The sequence below is a fragment of the Zosterops lateralis genome (assembly GCF_965231275.1).
Source record: "Zosterops lateralis genome assembly, chromosome: 5".
NCBI lineage: Eukaryota > Metazoa > Chordata > Aves > Passeriformes > Zosteropidae > Zosterops > Zosterops lateralis.
This window is the reverse complement of record NC_139766.1, coordinates 57990073-58015071: the sequence shown is the minus strand read 5'-3', so window position 1 is coordinate 58015071 and position 24999 is coordinate 57990073. Positions and strand designations below refer to the sequence as shown.

General features: G+C 38.6%; 1 protein-coding gene across 3 annotated transcripts in view; it reads right to left on the bottom strand.

The window, feature by feature from the left end:
• Positions 1-24999, bottom strand: part of GAB1 (GRB2 associated binding protein 1) — a 100908-nt gene that overhangs the window by 37014 nt on the left and 38895 nt on the right. For all 3 annotated transcript variants that reach the window (XM_083861666.1, XM_083861668.1, XM_083861667.1), the window contains exon 2: positions 7465-7759. In XM_083861666.1, coding sequence (XP_083717792.1) covers positions 7465-7759 — 295 coding nt within the window. The remainder of the gene's footprint in view (positions 1-7464; positions 7760-24999) is intronic.

Genomic DNA, 24999 nt, shown 5'->3' with positions numbered 1-24999 from the left:
GATGAGTTGCCTCATTTATTTTGACACAGATAATACTTGATAAAATCCCTGATCCTCCTACAGATCTGTGTGGGGTTTGTTTGAGATTGGTGTTTGTGTGGTTTGGATGAGGGTTCTTTCAGATTTTTTTACAGCATACAGAGCATTAACTATTAAAATACCAACTTTCTGATCTGAAATCCATCCTCATACAGACATTTTCTATGTGTTAAATAGTGTGGGCTAATGCCAGATTTAAAGATCTACTGAACTTGGTCTAAAGCACTTCAGATTTGCTTTATGCATTGATGCCATTTCAAATTTGACTTCGAGGGAAGCAGTAATGTTAAAACTTTCATCACTGAGCAAATGAAGGCTGTTTGCCTATCAGCACCCTCTCAAATATTCTCTTCAGCCACGTACTCCTGAAGCTGCTATGAAGGAAAGTTTCTCTCTCAGCAGCCCATTATGATTTCAAAGAGTACAATCATCACCTTGCTTCGCTTTGGATTTAGCAGATTTTTAGGGAAGGGGTCATCTGCACACCAAAGAGCATTGTAAGTCATTTGGTTTGTTCCCAGAGCTCAGACACTCGGACTGCTTTGAAATAACTGGGAGCTGGAAAAACAGCCAGAATATTTAACATGCAAATGAGTCTAACAAGAATCCTATTTTGTTTTTATAATTCCTGCATTCAGTACAGCTAGAACAAGCAGCTTTCTCAAAACAGGGCAAGAGTTTTATCTTTTCTCAGTTGGCTTGTTATGTGCAGTTATAGGCTTCATTTTCACTAGAATTTATACTTCTTTCCTCATAACCATTTTCAGATCTTATGAAATTAATGAGGTAAAAAATGCATTTTCTGAACCAGAATAACAAAAGGCTCCACTTTCTTCCTTCTTAACTATATAAAGCTTCTTTATTCCACAGGTTCCTATATATCTGTACTTTGTGTACAGCCTAAAAAATCCGAGTGTGAGAATTTCCATTTAGGATTGAGTTTGTATTTTGGTTGATTTTTTTGTTTGATTGTTTGTTTGTTTGTTGGTTTTTTAATGAAAGCAAATATAAAATTGTTTTCTACACTATGATGTACAGTCCCTTAATATTCTAATTATGCAAAAACTTGAAATATTCTCATAGTGAACAAAACACAGAGGCCTCATTACAGCATGCATTTCTTTAAATGTCAGAATTGCAATCAAAGTAAGAAAATGCATTCTTTGCACACTGTAGGTAGAAATATGAAAACAGAAATGGGATTTTTCCATTGTAACACTGAATCAGCAACAGATGTGCAATGACATGATTCTTCTATTCTTCTGAGATGTTTTGTTCCATCCACTTACTATAAAGCAAGTGTTATTAAAATAACCAGTGGCCAACAAAATATCAGAGCAATAACTTTGTGCAAAAATTCACAGATAAAATAGTAAGAACCATGATTAAAAAAACAAACAAAAAACCCCTTCACAACTTCAGCTGAAGCATTAAAAGAACCCCCTTGTTTGTTTGAGAGATCCTGGAATCAAAGGGCCACATGTGCATGCACAGAGCACAGGCATGTGTTTGCTGGTGGGCACTTGCTCTGTTCACACATTAATTCCATGGATGGGAGCCAGATCCAGCCCAGAAGGGACACAGACACATGAGCATGGATTTGGATTTTGGCATTAAGTGATCAGCTTGGCATCAATATGAAATCTATGCAGTAAAGCTCCATAGTGAACCTTTCTGCTGTACCCAGAGAAAGTCCTTTCAAACATTCTAATAAAAAATTCCTATGCATGTAACAGGTTCATTTTCTTAGTTTAATATAATCTCACAGTCTCTCTCTCTTTCTGAAGACAAACATGATACCCTATTTAAAACATGACACCCTATTTAAGGAATGAAGAATTTAGCTTTGCATATTATGTGCAGGACAACCCTGCCTCCTGCATCCGAACCAGAAACACGACTGACTGTTTCAGTTTACATCACGTGCTGAAGTTTCCAGCTTTCAGAGCTAATATCTAAAATTTTGTCCTTTCTATCTGCAGTTCATGTGTAATTTTAAGGTGCACTTTTGGTTACCCATTTAAAATTTGAAAATGCCAAAAGCATTTGCACTCAGAATTGACTCCTCCTCTCCACCTGCAATTTTCTTCTGAAGACTCTTCCTTTAAAGGGAGAAATAAGAGAAACATCTGCAGCCTGTTCTCCCCATCTTCAGATGGCACACAGGCCGGGTGATGCAGGAAAAACAATGAAGGAGTCCTGTTATACACTAACTTCTGTAGCTGCTCGTGAAGAGAAACAGTGCAGCACACTGCACACGAGAAAGAAATCTGGGAATTATTTTTCTTCACCAAAAAGGCCCAAAGCTTTCCTTGGCAGAGCATGCTGCTCTGACCACATGGTGACCTTTTCCCAGCTGGGGCTCCAGCCCAGTGCCTGGACCATAGCTGTCTATCTGTGTTCCAGAGAGGCTTCCATCATTCCATGTACTGCCTCCCAGCTCGTCACAAATCACGGGATAGCAACCTGCAAAACACTTTTCCAATCCTTCTCCCAGAGACTCAGCAGTCATGTTAATAGCACAAGGGGTGTCCAGCAGGAACAAGAGAAAATTAAATTACCTAGGCATATTAGATTCAGTTTATTTTTCCTCGGGGAAGAAGAGAATCACCTTCCATGTGAACTTCTGTTACATGCAGCTGTCAGCTTAAGATAATGACCTCAAACACTCAAGATTAAGATTCTGATCATACTCCTGATAGTAAATTATTTTTTAAATATGTGTATTTTTGCCTCACATCTTGTAAGGGAAGACCTACTGCTGCAGATTTTGTGCTCTATTCATCATCACCTTAACCACCTGTTCTTTTACTACATCATCTGAAGCAGAAAAGATTTTAGTTCTGTCTGCTGTCTTCTCTTTCTCCTTTGGATAACAGGCAATGATCATCTCAGCTGTAGCCACCAGTTACCAGCTCTATCAAACCCTTGATTTTTCCTAAGCAAATTTGCTAGAAAGCTTTAACATCATTCTTCATAGTCTATTATCTTCCTTTCAGTAATTTCACCCTTAAAAAAATCATATTTGTCTCTCATTATCCACCAAACTTTACTTACTCAAAGTAAGCAACCAAAAAAGCCTCCACAAAAGAGGTGTCTTTGTGCCACTATTCCTTCTAAACCTACTGCCTGACTTCTGTGACAACAGACCCAAACCTCTTCTCTCCTAATGGAGAAGGTTTCTCTCTTAATGCTTAACTCAGTTCTTTTATTTTTGCTGCACTCCAGACCATCAGTCACCCATGCTTCTGGCACATCACCTTTGAGCCAACAATTCTTTCTAGCTGATCATATCTGAGAGATACAAAAATGCCTCAACTCTTCATTAGTACAACATCTCGATAGTGCAAACTTGTTGCGAAGCTTATTACAAACTTGTTTTTAAGCTTATTACTCTGTCCTTCCACTTTTCTTTATGCTCTTCCAGAGCCTCCCTTCCCTCATCAGCTCAGCTATTTCTCCTCACTTGTGAGCCCATTAATGACCAAAGTCTCAAATATTCAACATATGTTATTGGGATGGAGATTTTGCTTTGCCAAGTGTGCCAGGCCCTGTCATCAACTTGTTAAAGCTGTCAAAGAAGATAATTTTTTTTATTTCTTACAGGCACACCCTTCATGCAGGAAGGGCACCCTAAACACCTCTAATACCCACTATTTATTAATCAAAGACAAGGAATCAGGATGGGAGGGTGAAGTTACGTTCATCCTGTCAGTCTCTGATATTTCACCCAATCTGCAGTGCACAGATTATCAGAACATCCTTTTTAAAAAGCACGGTTATTTTTGGTTACCCAAAAAATAATTTTATTGTTCCAAAGGCAAAAAAGATATGAGGGCATACAGCAGACAGAGCAGCCTGAACAGAAACTTTGAAAGCATCATGTGTGAAGCAAGCTGCAGCTCCTTCAATGTATGGCCCTTAAGATGACAGAAACTTTGTTCACCACATTTTATTATTTGTGTAAATCTAATTATAAATTTCAACATCTTGTGCTTCCCTTTTTTCCTCTTCTTCTCTACCTTGTTATTTCATCTGGTTTATTTTGCTACTGCTATCTTATTCAAATGAATACATGCAAGTAACATGTTTGCATATAGTAAGATGATTTCCTCCTTCCCTTGCTCTGCCAAGCACGCAATTCACTAAATTACAGAAACATGGAGCTGGATCATATATAAAACATTCATCACAGATGTCTACTAAAGTCCAGGGAAGGACTTTCTCAGCCTGTGCTTAGATATCCTTCGAAGGGTTTTCTTTATCATTACATCACTCACTGAGAGAAAAACAAGTTCTCTCTTCAGATAACAAAGGATCCACGTCCTGCTTATCACAGCTGCTTTTTTTGAAAGTCAGTTCTTCTCTCAATATTTTCTTCTTCAGGGGAAAAAAAAAATCATTCAACCTTTCTTCTCACCAATCACTTTTAAAAACACATTTCCTCTATTTCTACCTTTCTTTAAACATTTATCCTCATCCCCCTGAAAGTTCAGGCCACAGTGTTTCAGAGGATGTTCCTACAGCAGCAGGCACAAAATAGCCAGTACCCATCAGGTCCACTCAGTCTCTCCATCCCAGATTGTCTCTCACTAGACTTCAGAGTGAAACACTGCTGACACATTTTTGCCTTATAGTTCCATTTTAACCTCTAGATGATCTATTATGTCATGATCTTACAGAGAAAATATGAATGCTAAAAGTGTAGTATGAAACTCTGTGGCAAACCCAAACCCAATGCTCATTTTTAGCACCCCCCAACTTCGTACGTGTGTTTTAAACACAGAGAAGGTTTTACAGCTTCCATTTGAAAACAAGAAGCATTAGCTGAAGAAAACATATAAAGTACCCAGAAATTAATTTTTTAAAGTAAAAGAATTATTTACCCTATTTAAAATAAAAAGTTGGTCTTGTTTCTGTCTTAAGTTTAAAATACCTAAATCACGGTGAAACCTTTCTTAAAAGAAAGTCCCTATAAAAAGCCAATTATTGCATATATTGTAATTGTAATGCAATCATTACAGATTGCACTACACTATGATGCAACCAGAAATGTGAACACTCAATGCTTGTAAATATGATTGAAGAATATAAATTTATCTTCTCTGTCCAAAAACAAATGTAACACTGCAGATCTCCACAACGAAGAGATTTCATATGCAGAGATCCATTTCTAATACAAAGCATTAACTAAAAATGAGTACTCAAAATAATTTCTAGTGCAGTAATACAAAACCCAAACTTTACATCACAGGAATTGCTGAGTCTTTGCTATGTATGAAAGGAGCAGCTCAGAGCTACTGAGCTTTATTTTTCTCTACAGTTAAGAGCAACTCTTTCTTCCTCATTCATCCCAACACCAAAACAACAACTCCACATCTGTTTTCTAACAGCACTAGCCACTGCCATCTTGCAATTTTTTTCTTAATAAATCCAAGGGGGCCAGGAAAAATCCAAATGTTCCCAGATTTCCAAATGAACCCCAACAGGAGCAATAGGACAGTGGTGTCCCTAGTTCCTGATTGAGGAAAGGATGCCAATGACAGGACACTCAAAACACAACCCTTAATCAGTCTGGCAAGAGATATTTTGTCCAGCTCCAAAGGAAATTATCGTCTGCTTCCACAGGCTAATAGAAAGATTGGTTATACTCCTTTTTTTTTAGCTCCAGACTAAAATGATAGTGCATTTTTACTGTCTGAACTTCATGTGTTCTTTAACTTCCTAAAATAAACTGCAGGTGAACACAGATTTATACAGTACATTTACGACCTGCTCTTCCACTGGCAGGAAGATTCATCTTGGAAAAATAAGAACTTGGCAATAAACACTCAGAAACTGATTTTCCCATTTTCCTTCTTTTAAAATTCTTCCTCAATACACTGCAAGGCATCACTAAACCAATAAAACAGACAGTACTGTCAACTCTCAGTTGTGTGAAGTAAAGGTGTTGGAATAATTCAGCCAAAGCTAAAAAGCCAGAAATGAAACATGCAATGAGAATACAATGGGGAGAAGCTATGGATACAATTGACTGAGGCAAAAACTCAGTTTGTGAGGGCATAGTTATATCTCTCCACATCCACAGGAGGGTCAATCTTCAGTTCAATGGCAGAAAACTAAGGGCTAACAATACACCAGCTCGCAAAGGAAAGGTCTGATGGTTTTGATGGGACCCCACCTCTCTGTTCTGTGCAAAGGACACGTGCTCCTTTGTGCTCTGCCAAAGAGCGGCCAGGGGGACAGGTTTCCTCCTTAGATCCCAGATTCCCAGTTTGTCCCCAAAACTAAGGACTTCTGCCCACAGCTCCCCTGGTGCATTTCCCCCCTGCCCACCCCTCCCTAGAACGCAGGGATACCTGGCAGGCTGAGCACTGAATCCCATGGCAGGCACTCTCTGAGACGTGCTGCGGGTCCTGGCTGTGCTCAGGACACCATAAAAACATGCTGGAACTTTCATAAAAAGGAGCACCCTGCCCCTGAATTTGCTATTAGATTGGCAATTTAAAGATGAGATTTTCATGACAAAGTTGTAGTTCAAAATTGCAGTAAGAAGACAGAAAAGGGCCCCTTCTCAGAATGCAACAATGTTTTCCAGTCACTTTTGAAGATTTGGCTGGAGCAAAGTGATGCAAGCCCCTTTTTCTCCTTCACCTCCCTCAATCCACAACCCTACACAAAGCAGGGATTTAATTCTAGCCCCTTCAGTCAGGCATGCCTTATGTATAACCCTCTTACCACTCCTATTTAATCTTTTGTTGGAACTGTGCACAGAGCTACAGCAAGTCACGTAACTCACTAATCTCCAAAAGGAATGCAGGAATACTAGGTAAATAAATAAGAATGGATTCAGGACAAGCAATGACCACAAGGTATTTGCAAGGATTTAAACACACCATCACATTTCCGACAAGCTGCCTTCATACAATATCTATTTTGGTAGGATAGAGTTGGATAGTGCAGAATTACAGGTTATTTTTTGTTTGTTTCAGCTGATGTGGGGTGGATTTCTTTTCCCCCAAGTTTCAAAGCAGACGGAGAAACGGTAATATTAGAAACTTGACATTTTGCACTCATTCCTGCTTGCATAACCATATGTTTTTATACCAAATGGGACTCCTTTGATGATTACGAAGATCTACTGCTGTGCATGATTTTACTTAGAGATTTTTCCTGTACTCCCAAGACCTAAACATCACGCAGAACAGAAGAACGTCATCCAAGTTCTACGGCACGCTTAATTTGTAACAAATTCTGAATATCTCCCTCTGTTCTGCTTACTTTTTCTTCCAAGGTAACAAGGAAGTTTCAATGCCAACACACACAAGTTTTAAAACATATGCCAGCCAAAGATAGTCATCTGATCTTTGAAACACTCTTCACACGTAGGCGCCGCACTTTCTCAGAAAAAGCAACAGAACTCACCCTCATCTGTAGGGTTGAACCCACAGATGTCACAGATACATCGAACCCACTTATTCATCTCCTCCTCGCTGTCTGCTACCAAATAGAAAACTCGGTCTATAGTGTTGATGTCAAAAATGTAGCTGTTCTCAAACTCCTTTTTGTTGAACGTTAATCCAGCATCCACTTGTTGGCACAAATTTAAGTCAATAATACGGATAGGCTTCTTGGCATGGTCATTTTTGTAGTATTCCAGTACATCTGGGTCCCCCGTTAAGCGGCCGCTCCGAAGCACAAACCATCTTCTCTTCCATGCCTGGAAATTGGGGAGACAGAAAAGGGAGAAAAATTAGAAGGAAAAAATCACACTTTAAGACCTTGTATGTGTGGTTTCAGCCTAGGTTGAACCAAGTACCAATAAGTAGTTCCATTATACTAAGAGATTACACACCAAATACCCACATTTAACACTATTTAGGTATTGTTACATCAGTGGACTTGAGGATCAGTGAATTTGTATTTTAAATTTTATATCTTGGCTTTGTTTGTAATAAGTGGATATATAAATTAAATCACTGTTTACAAAACAAGAAATCATGAATACACCAAAGAAAGAAGTGGGGTGGAGACCAGGAGAGGCGGGAAAAAGACACAAAAAGGGCTTCTGAAGGAAGCTCTCACAGGCATGGGAAAGACAAAATAAAATACATCTTTAAGTGTTCCACGGAGTTTTGTTTCCAATATCTGTTGTTTCAGGCTGATGCATTTTAACTGAATTTTTCACTGATACTCAATGAGTGACCTGCATTTAAAGACCAGACAATGCTCTCATTGTACATTGTACACCTCGATGCCAGGGGAACTCTGCGCTCAGAACCTCATCATATTTCTACAGTAGTATTTCTTACAGAAAAAGAGCAACATTATTATTTTTTGAAACTGTTAGAGAGATGAGGATGGAGAGAATGACCAAATGTTATAGTTTTACCACATAAACCCAGTCTTTGGGGACGATACAGAAGAAATTAATTTGATAGTCTGACACTGTGCCTATTATACCAGCCCTCCTGATGCTGCAGAAATAAGCTGGTCTAAGAGAAAAGCAAAATGTCTCATTCTCTAACTAATCCTCAGCTGCCTTTCATCCCATGGGCCTCCAGCACCTGCCATAATTCTCATCACAGACCTTAACTCAAACCACACAACCAAGCTCAGCATACAGCTGTCCTGCTGCTTCCAACAGCATCTTTATTGCCCCACTTGGCTGCACTTTTGTTCCTCAGCTCTACCAGCAATAATGTGCTAGCAGCTTCTTTTTATACCCCAATGCCAGGGTGATGGGCACAGCAGAAGAAACCAGACATACTGCCATTGCTCACTAGGAAAACACTGCTTTCACACTGAGAAATCTGAAAGCAGGGCCCAGACACAGTGGGGAGCCACCCCTGTGTCATCTATTTGTTTTTGTCATCTTACACTTTTCAGCAAAGTTGGAGACCAAGGTAAATCAGCGCAGTAGCCAAGCCACTGTGCATTACACCACAGACTCACACCATGCCCCAAGGCACACCACTTTAAACTTCTTTAGGATATTCAAACAAGGTTGAAAGCAAGTCCTTTGGAAGATTTAAAAAAAAAGAACAAAAAAACCAAAAAAAACCCCCCAAAAAACAGCAGAAGAAATGCATAAATAAGACAGGTGAATGCATTTTCCTTTTGGCCAGCCCTGGCTGTGTGCTGACCAAGGAAAGGAACAGAACTAGCAATGATGGTCCCAGAAGGGGTCAAGATATGTGATGTCCTTTAAACACTTGGACAGCAGCTTTGAAAACAAGTTTCTTACTGTGTAAGGAAATATTCATACCCATACTGTAGGGAAATATTCATACCCATTTTTGTGAGGCACAAGAGTGCATTAATTTCCTTTTTTGTAGGTGCTACCTTCACACAAATTAGTGGAAGGAGGGCAAATGGGACAAGGGACAAGAACTGCACTGCCATCTACCCACTCTGAACGAGAGCTCTGCCCCAAAGACTCATAAAATCCTCACTGGGAAGTGGGCATGCCTTTGTGAGGCATCAAGCTTAGAAAGCTATTATGAAAAGATAATACAGAAAACAGGAGAAAAGGAAAAAGGACAGACAGCTTAATTAAGCCTTGTGATCCATTCTCCAACTACTAAAGCTCTAAAAGTTTTTTGATTTTAAGATAATGTCTATATTTACAAAATAATTGTATTTATTGTAGTTCTGAACAACAGCATCTGTTTTTAAATGCCGAACTGTGCGAGTCAAGTCAAAGTCTCCAGCAACTATTTCCATGGTAGCTGTGAGTTAAACTGGGTGAACAGTTAAAATGTAGAAGATGTAATAGATTAAACCCGTTCGATTTAGATTTCAAATGTGAGCATATCCTAGCAGCACAGCTGGATAAGCACCATTTAACAGTGACCCAAAAACATTAGCAGAGTTTGTTTTGTTTCCTGCTTCCAAATCAAGTGACAACTTAGATGCTGGGATAACAGGAAACTTCAGCAGAGGAGCCTCTCTCCAGGCAAGGCTGATCACAGATAACTGTTACAAACTGCTTCAGAAACAAGCTTTATCTTTAACCTCAGCCTTCAGCCACTCAGATGAAATTTTCAAAGCAGAAATCAGGAGGAAAGAGATTAGAGACAGGAGAGGAACCAGGGCAATTGAAAAGCGTGATGCGTTTTCTCTCACACTTTGTGCAACAACAAAACCCCATGTGAAAAACCTCCATCAACTCTGTATCAACCAGGCGTGCCTCTGCTCAAAGTTTATTTCTAGTACTGTTTTAGAGAATGAATTAGCAATCCTGACAATTTCTGTTGAGTATTAATGAGTAAATAGGACTCTAAAACTGAGAAAAACCACTGAGCTAAAAAGAATTTCCTTTCAGCCTTCAGGCTATAAAACAGCAACTCTTAAGTGTTTAAAACATTGAATTTAGCCTGCTAGCACCTGCTACTATTTTTGAAGAGTTTTCACATAGTGCATATGCGAACATTTATTTCAGTCCTATAGTGAGTCACACTCTGAAACTGGCACAGATTATACTCAAAAACAAAAGCAATTCCATAAACTACACACTAATAAGGCAGATACAAAGGTTCTCTGGACTACAGTACAAAGCACAATTTAGCAGCAGAATAAAGCTTAAAGCTAGACAAGCGAACTGACATCAGCACCCTTGCTAATCATAGTACAAAAGCGCCTCTATACTTTGTCAAAGTGCAAAATGAGCTCACATAAATCAACCTTTGTTATTTGAAAATATCTGGGATTCTTAAAGCTTGATCTATTTTTAACATTTCAGTATTTGTCGCTGCAACGAAAGCTGTGCACTGCCCCACTGAAGTACAGAATATTGTGCTATTTGTGTTATATGTGCAAGGAAGAGCTTCTTCAGCAGCAGCTTTCCAAAGAGCAATCTCTAAAAGAGAGAGTGCACGTGTGCAAATATGTACCCAAGCAAGTTTTATCATTTTCCCTTTTTTTTTTTTAACCCATTTGGCCATTTTTGTTTTAAAATTTTGCGTTTTCTCACACAGAAGTGCATTCTACAAACTATTTCTCATAATCACTCAAAAAGATGCAACGAATTTAGGTCACAGGAAATTAAAGGTACCAATTATTTATCTGTCATGTAACTGATGTTATTATCAGCCATACATTATCAAACACTTCCTTTCTGTGCTAGAAGTCAACTGCTTTAAGTTTGAGAAGTCAAAAAAATAGCCAGAGTATGATTTAAATATTTTGTAGTTATTTACTTCTGGGAAGAAATTTGAGCTTTTTTTTTTTTTTTTAAATGAAAGATTCAGTCAAATATATAAAATATGTTATTAATATAATTTGGGTTTAAAATTATATTTTATAACTCTACTATCACTTATTCACTAAATACTGCTTACAGAGCAAATACCTAATTCAGAAGAAAAATGGCTCCCTTTATAAATGTTGTAAGGCAAACATCGTGGCAATCAAGTTCACCAAAAGCCTGTGTAGGCTTTGTAAATTACTACAAAACACAGTTTAACAAGGTTTGCTGCTTTCCCCTCAGTCTAAGAAAGGCCTTGTGTGCCTCTCAGCTTGTTTTCTCCTCTGGGCTGCTCAGCACATCAGCTGGCCTAACACAGGACACCACCACGCCTGCCAAACATTGTCCTGCTTCTGTCATGAGACCATCGCATCATGAGACCATCATAACTATAGAAACGAGCTTGTTTGCCTGCTCTTGAGGGAGGCTGAAATGCGACAAGCTGCTCACCCACAGAGCATCAAATCATCAAAGGAACAGTGGAATTCTGTATTTTTCACACAGCATTTTGAGTAGGTTATAAAGTAAAACCAAGATATTCCTACGATTAGGTTTTGTTTTTTTTTTTTTTTTTTTACTAAGGTGTATGCAAACTGCTGATTTCAATGTGAATGAATGAGCTAAGAAACTGACAGAAAGCATCCTGCAGCAGTGTTAGGGTTTAGTTGGGTTTTGGCCTTTTTTTTAACTACTGCATACTACTGTGTGCATGCAGTACACAGAATTTATAATATGTTCTGCTTACAATAGGTATACCTGTTGAAGAAGTTGTAGCTATACTTCTCTTAATCTTTACATTTATGGATTATTTACTTCTCCCCTCTCCTCATATACACTTGAGATGTACCTCATTCAGCTGCTGCCTGTAGTTCAAAGACATAGGAAATAGGGGATGTGTATGGAAATGGAAAGGAAGGAAGAAGGGGCAGGAAAAAGCAGATCATTTATATTTTTGAAAGGATTTAACCTTCTATTTAGATCCCCTTAAGCTGTTGCTGAAGAGGCCAAAATGATTACATGACATGTTTAAATAAAAGCTTAGAGATGTTAAATCAAAGACGGCTTTTCCTGGTCCATTCTTTACAGATTTAGCTCTCACATGGCCAAGGGGCTGCAGATTGATAAACTGATCAATTATACTTCTGTAGTTTCCTACTGTTGTTACTCGCCATTCTAAGGTTGCTTAAAGCTAATTTTTCCTCTTCTAGCACATTTGCCACCATTTTTCCTCTGGGTAGCATCCAGTAAAAAAATCTTTCAAAACTCCTGAGCACTGGCTAAGTCCAAGAGGGCATCCCTTACACCCCACCCCAGTAACACTGCTAATAAACCTTTCCCCATGTATGACCAGTAAATCCAAGAATAAAATTACAAATCTCAGGCTTTCCTTCTCATCTTTCAAGTGTCCAGATGTTTGTGCTTAGGTTTTCATCTCTGCACTCAGAGTATTTTAAAAGGGAACTATTTGACATCCTTGGCATCCTCATTTCTCAGAGACATCAACGAAGACCTGGCAGAAAGAAATTACCTACACAGGGTCACAAGGGAGGCTCCAAAAAATACCTGGTGTTTCATAAATGCACAACAAGATATTTCCTTATTCTAAAAGAACTTAGGAAGTAAACAGAAGACAGAAGGCAGAACATGAACCAGAGAGAAGTAGAAGACCTAAAGACACAGCCTGAAGTGACTTCATAATGCTCTTCTGGACTTTGAAGTCCTGTAGCTACTACTGAGCATTTTTAAATTGTCTGCTGGGATCAAGATTTAATTTTCTTTACGCTTTTTGCTCCCATCTATTTATTCCTCTCTTTCTACTTGTTTTTCAGTGCAAAGGTTAAACAACAGTGAAATTGGTACATGTCTTTGACAAACAACCAGAAAAAGGATCCCAAACAGCAGCTGACTATTTCTGCTCCTTTTTGCCTCCACATTTCCAGTGTCCAGGTATTCCAGCCACGGCAGAAGACAAACACACCTCTGGCACAGTTCCACAGACTCGTGCGTTAGACCCGTGCTCTGCATCCCAGTCGAAGCTCAAATGAAACAAAAATAAAAATGTTCCTTCACACTGTGCTTCTTTTTAAATCCTGTTTGTGGTCAGCCTAGCCCAGTGACAACTCTCACTGAGGAGCTGCATCCCACAAGGCACGTACTTGGGAGGACTGCCGGGAAGTAGCAGAAGAAGGTCAAATTGGGTAACAATACTTCCAGTACAGGACTTTACTTTTTCCACTTGCTGCTCTTCCAACTTGCAGGACTAACTCCAACATGGTGAAATTGCAAAATTTCAAATTTTTTTTTTCACTAAGAAATTAACACTTGCAGATTTCCATATGGATTTCTATATCTATTTCTTATTTTGAGGTGTTTTAAGGAAAGCATTTTCTGTAAATCTTTTAAAACCTTTTTGGTTGATTGGTTTAGTGAAGTTTTTTTGGGTTTTTTTAAACCAATTTTAATTGGTTTCTTTTTTAAAGGCCATATCATGAGCACCAGAAACTGAAGAATATGTAATTACCAGTTATTTCTGAAACCCTTGTCATAACACCAACTGGCAATAGACATCCTCTTATCCTCTTCCTTAAAAATTATGCCCTTTATTTTTTGAAACCTAAGACAGAACAACTGAACCAAGAACAAAAAAACCCCAAAGCATGTTTAGTGTCTCCATTCTATAGAGCAGAATCAGCAAATCCATGATTTGACAATAGTCCAAACATTCTACTCTTAGTAGCGCTAGATACTAAGACGCGCAAACAGATTGCAGGAAAACAAACAAATGTGATACGAGGAAAACACTGAATATGTTATGACTTTCTTTAAATACTTAAGACTTGTTTTCCAGGAAGCACCATCTTTTCTCACTGAGCAAAATAAGGAAAAAACAGTCTCAGTGGAAGTTTCCACTCTCCTGGCCATCATCCTGATCATCTGTTCCGAATACACACAAGGCCAAAATTTCCTGTTTTCAAACTATTGTCACCATTTTCTAGTCTTGTGCTGTCGATTCTAACTTTAGCCTGTTAAATAAACAAAACACTGAAAATCCAGCAGAACAATACTTCCACACACATTTACTGTGAGCTCTGTTTCATAACTGATGTTTCAGCATGTGAATTACTCTCCCAGCCTTAATTAAAGTGCCAAAAAAGGTGCAAAATAAAATGCAGACAACAAATGTAGCACAAAATGCTGCTTTATTTTGTGAATCTGAAACTAACTGAATATCTTCATTGTTTTCTCCATTTTGCATGGGAATTCTTAATTTTTTTCATGCCTTTTGCATTTATTTTTTTTTTCTACATTCTTATCCCTATTCCCAATGTGCAATTGTGCAGCCAGGTCTGTATCATCTAATTCACATTAAACTGATCCTTATTACAACTAGTTTCAGTAAATATTTTTTTGCAACACGCCAGAAATTTTCTAATGGCAAGCACAAACTTACTCCTGCACACCAGGGAACTATCACCATCTCTTCACCAAATGAGAACCTATTCAGAGCTATATAGAGCAATAAAGCAGGAGCCCTGCAGCAGCACCAGGACCTGAGCCCCCATTTCACTGTCCCCAAGTCAGGACCAGTGACCAGATCATCTCTCTCTATTCCTACATCCTCTAATCCAACTGAAATGCCTGTAGAAGTTCAATTGGTTCTGAGCTCTTGCAAACCCACCTTTTCACTTCTGGTTGCTCTCCTTCACCACCCATCCTGTGTAGCCAAGACTTAACTCCTAGGAACTTGCTGGGAACACATTCCCCATCACTGATATGAGCTTTGCCATCTCCTTTCACCATTCCATCTCACTCCTCTGTCAGCAATGGAGACACAACACTCACAGCATGAGGTCACAAGGAGAAATACAGCTATTGCAGGTCCCTTACTCACACATCTACATGGTCTTTGGTTTGCTGCCCTGTTTCCCAGAATATTTCTAAAATTCGGTCATTTCCTCTCTGATCACGAGCATGCTCTGATCATCCCCCTCTCTAGTCTTTCCCATATCCATCCTATTTGAAATAATGCTGCCAGGAGAATATCCCTTCTCTCATTCTGATTACATCATCTTCTATTTTGAAGTTCTCCATTTATTGACTGGCTTTATTGTACTTTTGGGCTTCTTCCTATTTTGAGGCTTTTTCTACTTAGAAAGATCTGTGTTCTTACTTGACTCTGTCCCTCTTGCAAGTCTCCCCCTATTGCTTTTTGCTCTACCACTGATACCAGATTTGGATCATTTTTCCTTCTCTCCTGCACCTTTCATTTTTCCTTTGAAGGCTTCCATAAGCAAGGGCAAGACATCTGCTTCCTTAGATTCCTCCTAAAGATCAGCCTCTTTGACAGCGCTTGTGATCACTCAACCAAACTACAATCTGGCTTTGCATCACATGGATTTATTTAAGAAATAATGTTTTTGTGTATTCACCAGACAAAGGTTTGTTTGTTGAAGTGTTTTTTTTAAAGTTGCTCCAGTCTTTTCATCAGCTTTTAATTAGAAGTCACTTCTCCCCACAACTCTTAATCTAAGAAAGCAAATAATTCGGGGTACGCTCTGCCCTGTTTTTAGAAGTCTCTGTACATTGTTTATCACAAGGATTACCAGCATGTTGACAGGACCCCCTTAACAAGACAAACACAAAATATACCAGCCATGCCATTTCACTTAGATTCCCCTGAGCTCATGGGTGTAGGTTGCATGAAGCACCACCCAGAAAAATAAAGAATTCAGTATTTATAAAGACGTGAAAAATTCAAAGCTGACAAGTCAACCCTACACTCCACTGATATCAACAGCTGCTTGCCCTCTAATGGCTGGGGATTTCACCATATATTTTTATCCACTCATTCCTCATTTCCTAGGAGGATAGTAATTTTGAAGCAGTGTTTCTAACCAGTAGGGAAAAATTTCCCATTTCTCCAGATCACAAGCCCAGTGCTTCCTGAAATATTTTGTACAAACTGAGTTTTATTTTTTTTTCCTTCTTACTCTCCTGCGTAGATATCTATCTTCATCATCTGTGAAAGATTTATACACAAGGAAAAGCAAGAAGATACACTGGGATTTTGTAAAAACATGCCATTCTTTCCAGGGGTTTGGATCCTCTCAAGGACACTGCAGTTGCAATGACCATACAACACATGCTTGCACCACTGCATCAGGTTTGGATCACTCAAACATGCTTCTCTTGCAAACAATGCACGAGTTTTCTATAGATGACAGGAGGGCAAGCGTTCTGTACATCATCTCTTCAACAAAATATTCATAGGCTTAAATCCTGTGCTTTGTACACCCCACAAAAGAAAGAGGATTTGAGCTACAGAAGCATCAGTTTCTCCAGCTTCAATAGGGAATTATGAATTAAGAGGGATTTAGCAATGAATTAAGGATGATGGTACAAAGATACCTCATAATTTCTACCATTTGCCTCCCAATTAACTAACCTGGTTTAACCTACCAGCTGCATTAAAGCTCCTACCCATCCATTAACACACAGTCTCCAATGGAAATTCAGATTATGTTTTAAATAATCCCCACAAATTAAATTTAGGACATGCTGACACTCCATCCTTATCCATTCCTTATGAGAGCAAAAATGTACAGTCATTGACATCTTTGCAAATCAAGTATGTGCAGACGAAAGCAGGAGCCTCTCCCTCTGCAAATGAGTCAGCCACTGCTCCAGCAATGAAAGGACTGACACTCAAGCCCTTTTCCTCAGGCACAGTGAAGGGACAGCTAAAGGAAACCTATTGTTCTGCCAAAGCTTCACAGGGAGAATCAGCACAGTAGTTTTGATAGACTGTGAGGCACTGCAAGGAATTCCTTATTCGTAAGGAATAAGGAATGTAATCCTTCCCCTGTGTATAAGAAAAGGGAAGAATTAGGAATGGTACTCTACATTTTAACACTCAAACTATAAACTTTTCCATTACAAATCCCCAGATCTGAAATGTGCATGTGCAGAGATGGCAGGGAGAGTTGCTAAGAAAAGTAAAAGCTAAGATAAAATAAAAATCAGCATTCTGTCTGATAAATACATTCTCACTTTACACGGCTGAAAGTATTTACCAATTAGGCTCCAGCAGTTTTTTCTGAGCAGAACTGACCTGAAGAACTCCAGAGAAAAATTAATTTCAAAATAAACAAGCACAAAGTTCAATTTCTTTGCAAGACATGATGATATATACATTCCTTTTGCTATGCTCCTTAACCCTGAGTTTCTACTGTAGCAAAAATACTGTTTTTCCAACAATGCAAACAATACTTATAGATTCAAACAACTCACTGGCAGTAATGAAATGGTTAAGAAATTCAGAAACAGCAATATCACATACCAATAGCAAATTCAGCTACATACCAGGACACTTGAAAATTAAGATGCTTCAATATAATTACTTGGATTAGCTTACAAAACACTCCTCTAGCTCTCATCAGCTCACATTAAAGAGTTTTCTACTCCTTGCTGGACTGTAACAGAACCCTCACGCCGTACATTGTTAGGATGAACAGCTCTGCAGAAGGTAAACACCACAACCAATTCACAGCCGAGTGAACAGACAAGCAATCACAGGCAGCTCTTCAGTAACAGCACAAATAATAGAGGGCTGTATGAACACACCTAACACTTACCCACAATGTACTGAAGCAATACATCACAGAGCTTTTGTTTGCACCTCATGGCACAAAACCTTTCTCTTGTTTTTGTTTTTTTAGAGCTAGTGATAGGAGTGAACAAACCGGTAGAGAGCTTTAGGCTTTTTCTTCAGAAACAGAATTCACTGAGTTAACTTGTAAATCAAAACAAAAGCTCTTCTTGAATAAAAAAATTTCAAGCACAAAGATAATATTCTTTAAGGAAACCCTTGTTTACACACTCCAATTCATTCTCCCCATACCTAAGTTACAAAACAGAAAAGTAAACAACATCAAGAGCAGAGTTTTTGTCTAGTTTACCTCTTCAAGTCTTCAGCAAATTTAAGCAATGTCGTGGCCATTTCTGTAGTTTTGTCTACCCCAAAATAAGCAAAGCTTTCTTTTTCCTGCCGGCTTCCCACCTCACTCTACACCACCCTATCCTCATAACCTTTGACCAACAGGAAGCAGACACAATGGACTGAAAATAACAGCAATTGTAAGATTTCAAATGATTTAATACATGAGGGGTGGGCTTAAGATTTGAAAAACTTCCCTTGCTTTGGTTTTTCAACAGCTGCTTAAAACATGTTATCTACATAGACTTAAAATGTTAGTTCAAAATCACAGGCTGAATGGGGCTAAAAACTGTGAGACTTTTACTAGGCAGTATTAAGAGCACAGACGTACAAATGCTTGCATACATTGAGATTTCGTGTTTAAGTCATAGTCATTAGGCTGTTATACATAACAAACTTAGTTTTCCAGCAGTATAAGCAAGAGTAGTAGAATTTTCTTAGAGCATTTTGTCTTTCTTTGAAAACACTCCTGTTTATCTGAACTTTTAGATCAGAAATGGGTATATGTCCCATAAAATTAGAAGACATTCTTGTAGAGAAGTGCAAGCATCCATTTGAACACTGCAGTTATAACCCATGGTGATGGAAAGCCACAGATCAGTTTGCTAATGTACAAAAGACTTTTGCTAACTCTGAGTAGCTGAGATGCACTTTGTGGTGTAGAAGGAAAGATCTTCACTCCTCACATAAAAGCCCAAGCAATGACCCCATATATCTCTTCATTAGCAGTAAAAAATTCATGTACTTTAAATTGTACCAACAGCTTGGCACAAACACTGGAGGGTTACAGATTCCAAAGTCCAAATAGGCAATTACAGCATTTCTTTTTATTAGTTTTAATGGTTTTTTGCCCCGCACCCCAAGTACCTGCTGACTATCATTTTGCAAAGCCACAATCACGTCCCAGGTTCCTCCTCTGTGGTTAGCCCACAACACACAGAGGTCACAGTCAGAAAAACAGAAGCACCAACTCAGAGAGGGACTCACCTCTCGTACCAGAGCTACATTGCGTTTTCTGTACAAAAGAAGGGGCAAGGGGTGGGATAAAGGGTCAATGTCATCTTTACACAGAGTCCTGATCCTGAGCACAGGATGAGCAAACCCAATGTTCCCCCAAAATCAGAGAGGCTGGTAATGTCCCCTGCCTTGCAATCACCAAGCAAAATTTCAAGCTGTGAATACTGCATGGAATAGCTACAAGCATGCTGAAATTCAAGGTCACAATAATTTTCCAGCATTATTAATGCTCCAAGATAATTCTGAGTACGTTTGCTACCCCATGCACACACTTTATCAAGCATTCACTACACCTCTATTGCACATTAGGCACTACTTCGTTTCAAAGGCATTTTAATAATGGAATTACAACAGAAACATTCTTTTAATGGCAGGGGAAGCTCAGGCACTGCATTTCTGCAGGATAAGAGTGGATCTACCTTGCCTATGCACTATTTCATTAAGGTCTGCTAGAGCTCAAAATAACAACAGAGAAGCCCCTCACAGCCCCTGGTATCCAACAACAACTTCCAAATACAAAACATTCAAACAGCACAGGGACAAGCTTCTGGGCACAGCAGCACAAGCCACCACTGACATGTCAGAGGAGTAGCCTGAAGCAGAAATAGTTCAACAAGGAAAGTAAATACGAGGTCCTCAGCCAGCCTGCAGTTTAGGAGTCCCTTGATACCACTCTGTCTGCTAATAGGATCCTCCTCTTCCCTTCCCCCATTTTAAGACACAACCTGATGCCATCACACCAAGGAATAACAGAGAAAGGATATCCTGCCTAGATTTTCCATTATACAGATCAAATCATCAATCCAGAGAGGTCTTTGCTCACACATGGGATAAAAAGAAGATGCTTCCAACTGATAAACCCCGAGAGGAAGCAAGGTTGGCTCCATAACTATTTTTAAGTAGTTAGCATTCACACAATGGCCTAAAATTAATGGCCAACCCCCAGGGTCCATGAAACCTTCATTAAAGATAAAATGAAAATGAAAAAATAGGGAGTTAGCATGTTTAAGAGGGGAAAAGCAAAAACAAAATAACTAGAAGGTGATGGATATAATTATGCTTCTTCCCAGACTCACCTTGAATTCAGTTTGGATGCTAAGTTTAATTTAAGTGAAAAGATAGGAAGCTTTATGTCATTTTCTCTAAAAATGAAGCATTTCCTTCAACAATTTCTGGGAGAAATCTTTCTTCAACAGCTCTTGTCATTTTGACTAATGCTCTTTTGCTCTAAATATCATATGACAAAAAGTAAGTAAACAGAGAAAAATAAAAATATCTTTATGTAGCTGTATTATGAAAGGAGGAACTTGTTTCTTAGCCCTCATTTCCAAGGCCAGATACCACAGCTGTGCTGCAGCTCCAGCTGAACTGCTCCCTGCATCTCACCACCTACCAGACAAAGGGCATTTAGTTTACCAAATGTCCAGTGTTTCACATTTAGCTCAGTTAAAATCATCCCACATCTAAGGCCTCATCTAAGCATAAGAAAAGTCATGCTTTGTGCATCTGGACAGATGATGAATACAAACATCTTTGGTATAATCTAAGGATAAATAATCTAAGTGGCATGGTTTCAACGTTAAATTCACTAAAAATGTATTCTCCTGCCAGGCATTTCTCTGGATAAAGAATAAGATGAGGCAAAAAGCCCTGTAAGATCATCCTTGCAATCTAGGAAATGCCCACAAATTCAAGACATTTTAAATATCACCATTCATCTCCACCTTTTACTGCTAAGAAGGATTTCTTCTTTTAAGCATTTATCCTTGTGGAGGTTGTTGTTCTTGCTCTTTTCAATAACAGCATCCTTCTGATGAGTAACTGAGAGATTAATGGAAAACAAAAATTTCTGATCTCACCACAAACTATTCCCCTCCTCCTCTGTGCACTCAATAAAAAGTGAACAATTAGCCTGCTGTTTGCTCAGTACAGTGAGATTGTTCATTTATTCGTTTGTATCAGATCACATCACGGAATAGAGAAAAACATTAAAAATACCGTAAAGAAAAAAAATCTACCATTAAACTACCAATAGTGCTCTGCGAATTTAAACCCCATCAGATTTTTATTATTTCTTTTGTAGTTTTGAGCAGACTCAAGTGTTACCCTTTACTTTATCTGGTCTGCAAAGCACTCCACATTTTTACGTTTTGCTCTTTGACATGAAAAGCAAGCACTGCGTTACCCAACTGCTTTTTCCACCTTTTTTTGCTGAAAGTTTCATAACTGGTTTCATTTGCTATAAAAATGTTTAATTTTTAACTTACAGGCAGGAAAGAAACTCTAAAACTGGTCTCCTTGTTACTTTATTTGTTGTTTTTCTTATACACCTAAACGGCATCTACTTTGTTTACTGACTGGAAGCTCTTACCACTGCCAGCACTTCAGGAACAATGTGACTATGGAAAGGGAAAAACATGTTTTTCTACATTTTGTTTGTCATCTAACAGAATTATAAGGTACACATGCAGAAGTTTCAAAATATTTTTAATAGCGGATAACCTCAAATGGACAAAACAACTTAATTCAGCAGGTACTTTATCTCAACTCCTAACTTAACCCTTTTCATTCTGGAGCCACTTATGAGCAATAATAACTCCTAATAATGTAATAAGTAATGATGATTTGCTATAGCACTGGTTGTTTTTCAACATCTGTATCATGACATAGGAAAAGTGTATTCTCTTTCTAACAACGACCATTTTTTAGTCCTTAAAATGGAAAGAACTTTGAGACAAGAGCAAGAGGCATGAAATCAGAAACATGATTTAATTTTGTACAGTATCTTGTACAAAATTTTCCACCTCTTAAACCTATATCCAACATTATTATTATGAATCCAATTGGACATACAACTGATCTGATGATTTAAATTTGATTATGTTGTTTTGCCTCTGCTTCAAGCCTCTTCCTCCCAGAAAGCCACAGAGCTGAAGCTGCTTATTCACAACTTGAATCATGAGAGACGAACTAAGACCAGTAATAACAATGTCAAAGCAGAATTTTGGAAATCAGTGATGCAGAGTGACTGTATCTTCACTGTCAATGACTGTGCAGGCAAGACATTGCTAATGCCACTTTATTTGTACTGCTGCTGGCAGCTCCAGCCCCCAGCCAGGCAGGTGCCACTTCACTGGAGCTACTACACGATTTAAGAGCACTCAAAAAGGTTATGCTTGACAGGCAGAGAGGCCAAAAGCTGAGTGACATGGAAACAAAGCCATTCTCACTTTAGGTAACAAGCTGATGTGCCACAGTGGCCAGAAAGTCCAGTCTTACACTCCCATTAAAAAAAAAATTCACAGAAAATAAGACATATTCCAGCAGATTGGGAAAGTCAACTCAGATTTTACCAAAGCAAAATGACGCCACCACTCAGTGAAGATCAGAAGATTTTGAGGATGGGGTGATATAGCCAGAGTGTTTAGGTTCAATAACATGAAATTTAAAACATGAAGCCCAATGACATGTGAATAGCATAAATACTGCTAGAACTGCTCACATCAGCTACTGATGGACACAATCCAAACTGCTTCAATCCAGAGGAAAATTATTTTGGTGATGAAAGTCGCTGAATCAAAGTAACAATAAAAAGCACTTATTTTAATGTCTTGGCACCTTAACCAAAATATGCTGATCAATCAATTTGTTAGTCACTTCATGACTAATAAATAAGCATAACCAGTATTTATTGTGTGCTTTCTACCCCTTACAACTCTGATCAAACACTGTAATAAAAGCATAGTTTGATGGGTCACAGTTTAATGGTTTGCTATGCTATGAATTTCTCCCCGTGGTGGCAGGGATAGATGATTTTCTGCAATACTTTATGCCTGAACTAGACATACAAATTAATCACCTTCTCCCTGGCAGCATTGGATGCAGCTTGGGAGAGAAGCTACAGCCGAACTTCTCTTAGCATTTAAAAGAGGTATCACATCAGACCCACAGAACTGACAAAATTCCCACAGAACATAAGAAAAGTTTCAGTGAGTTTATCACACTCCACAGAAATGAGCTGGCAGCGTAGAGAGGCATATACAAATGACTGCTTTCTCTTTGATTCACAATATTTAGATTGTTATTTCCAGCCCAGGTAAAACAAATTGGTGTTATGATACTATTGTTAGGCTGCATGTATAAACACACTTATGCACTTTTGGAGGCAGGCCAGCCAGCTCAGCAAACACATTACAAAAGAAAGAGCAAAAGAGGTAGAGCATGAGCTGCTGCTCGGGTTCACCCACCAGGCTGTTATGGGAGGTGGGAAGGAAGAAAACAGCACAAAACAGTGCAGCAAAATATGTTGTGAACATGCTATTTTGAGAAATGTGGAAAGTTTCTTGGAAAAAAAAAAAAAAAAAGAGACAGCTCAAGAGTTGGTTCATGCTCAGCAAAATAACTCCTGAACATTTCATACAGACAATCAAGTATTTTAAATCACCTGGCTTAACCCAAGGCAAAAGAAACAAAGGAACAGCGGATATAGATTTCTTACAGTGAAAGGAAATTGGTGGGCAAAACACAAATTACCATCATCAAAATTTTAGCCAGTGGAAAAAACTATTTGTTTTCTTTAAGAACAAAGAATAAAGACAAAAAACATGTTCTGGGTAACCTAGATCTTTCCCTGCATTTTTAAAGGAGCAGGGCTCCGTCTTACCCCTCTCTCTTTTGCAATAGCTCAGGCACTTCACTCCCATTCTCCACTCAACCCAACATTTATCTAAAAAATTACACTAAACTTTTTTTTTTTTTTTTTCTTCCCTCACTTCAGTCAGGAGAGGTGTTTGGAGACAGGTTATTTACAGCTGTTTTCCAGGGGATTCAGTTTAGAGATATAGAGTTGAAACAAGTATATCTGAACCAAGAGAGATCATGGATTTTTCAGCCATTTTACAACCAGCCTATATAAGCAGAAAAAGAGTTACAAGTTTTAAATAAGAAAGGCAGACTAACAAATACAATCGTGGCTTAATCTCCCTATCTTACATTCTGTCTTGGTGATCCTGAAGTCACTTATCTGTTCCAACAGCCAACAGGGCTGAGATATCATTAATTTTCTAAACACATCCAACATACAGAAAGCTGCATGAAGAAGTGAAGACAGTAACTCATTCCCTTTGGAAAGGGTCTTGTGAGGTCTCTCATTTGTGATTTTGTCTCCTTCATTCACAGGAGACATTCTGGAAAGAGAATCTGGGTTGCACTCATACCAACAAAGGAGGTTTTCTATTCTCATAATCAAAACACTTGCCTTGTTTCATGGAAACACTTCACAATTTTATATTCCGCTCAGAGGAACAGGTCCTTCACTGGCAAAATACAGCTGCATAACAAGGCCTGGCTTTGCCCTTAAAATAAAAAGTAACTGCAAAGTAGTGCCATTAATACAGTAGCCCCAAGCATTTCAGGAAGCATCAGGATTTGACCAAGGTCTCTGAAAAGGAGATCTTGAGGTAATTCATACTTGAGAGCAAGCTGAAGTTGAAATGGAAAACATTTGCATAAGTATACATACCAGATATTGTTCATTTCCAATGACCAGATAAGAGTAAATTCACTTCAGTCCACACACAGAAAGATAACAACAGGAAAATAACACTTTGTGAACAGTTCAAAAGTTTTGTTTTTTTTCAAAATGCAAAAAAATCAGAACACTTGTCAATTCATTTATTTTCTTAAGTATTCTGTATTT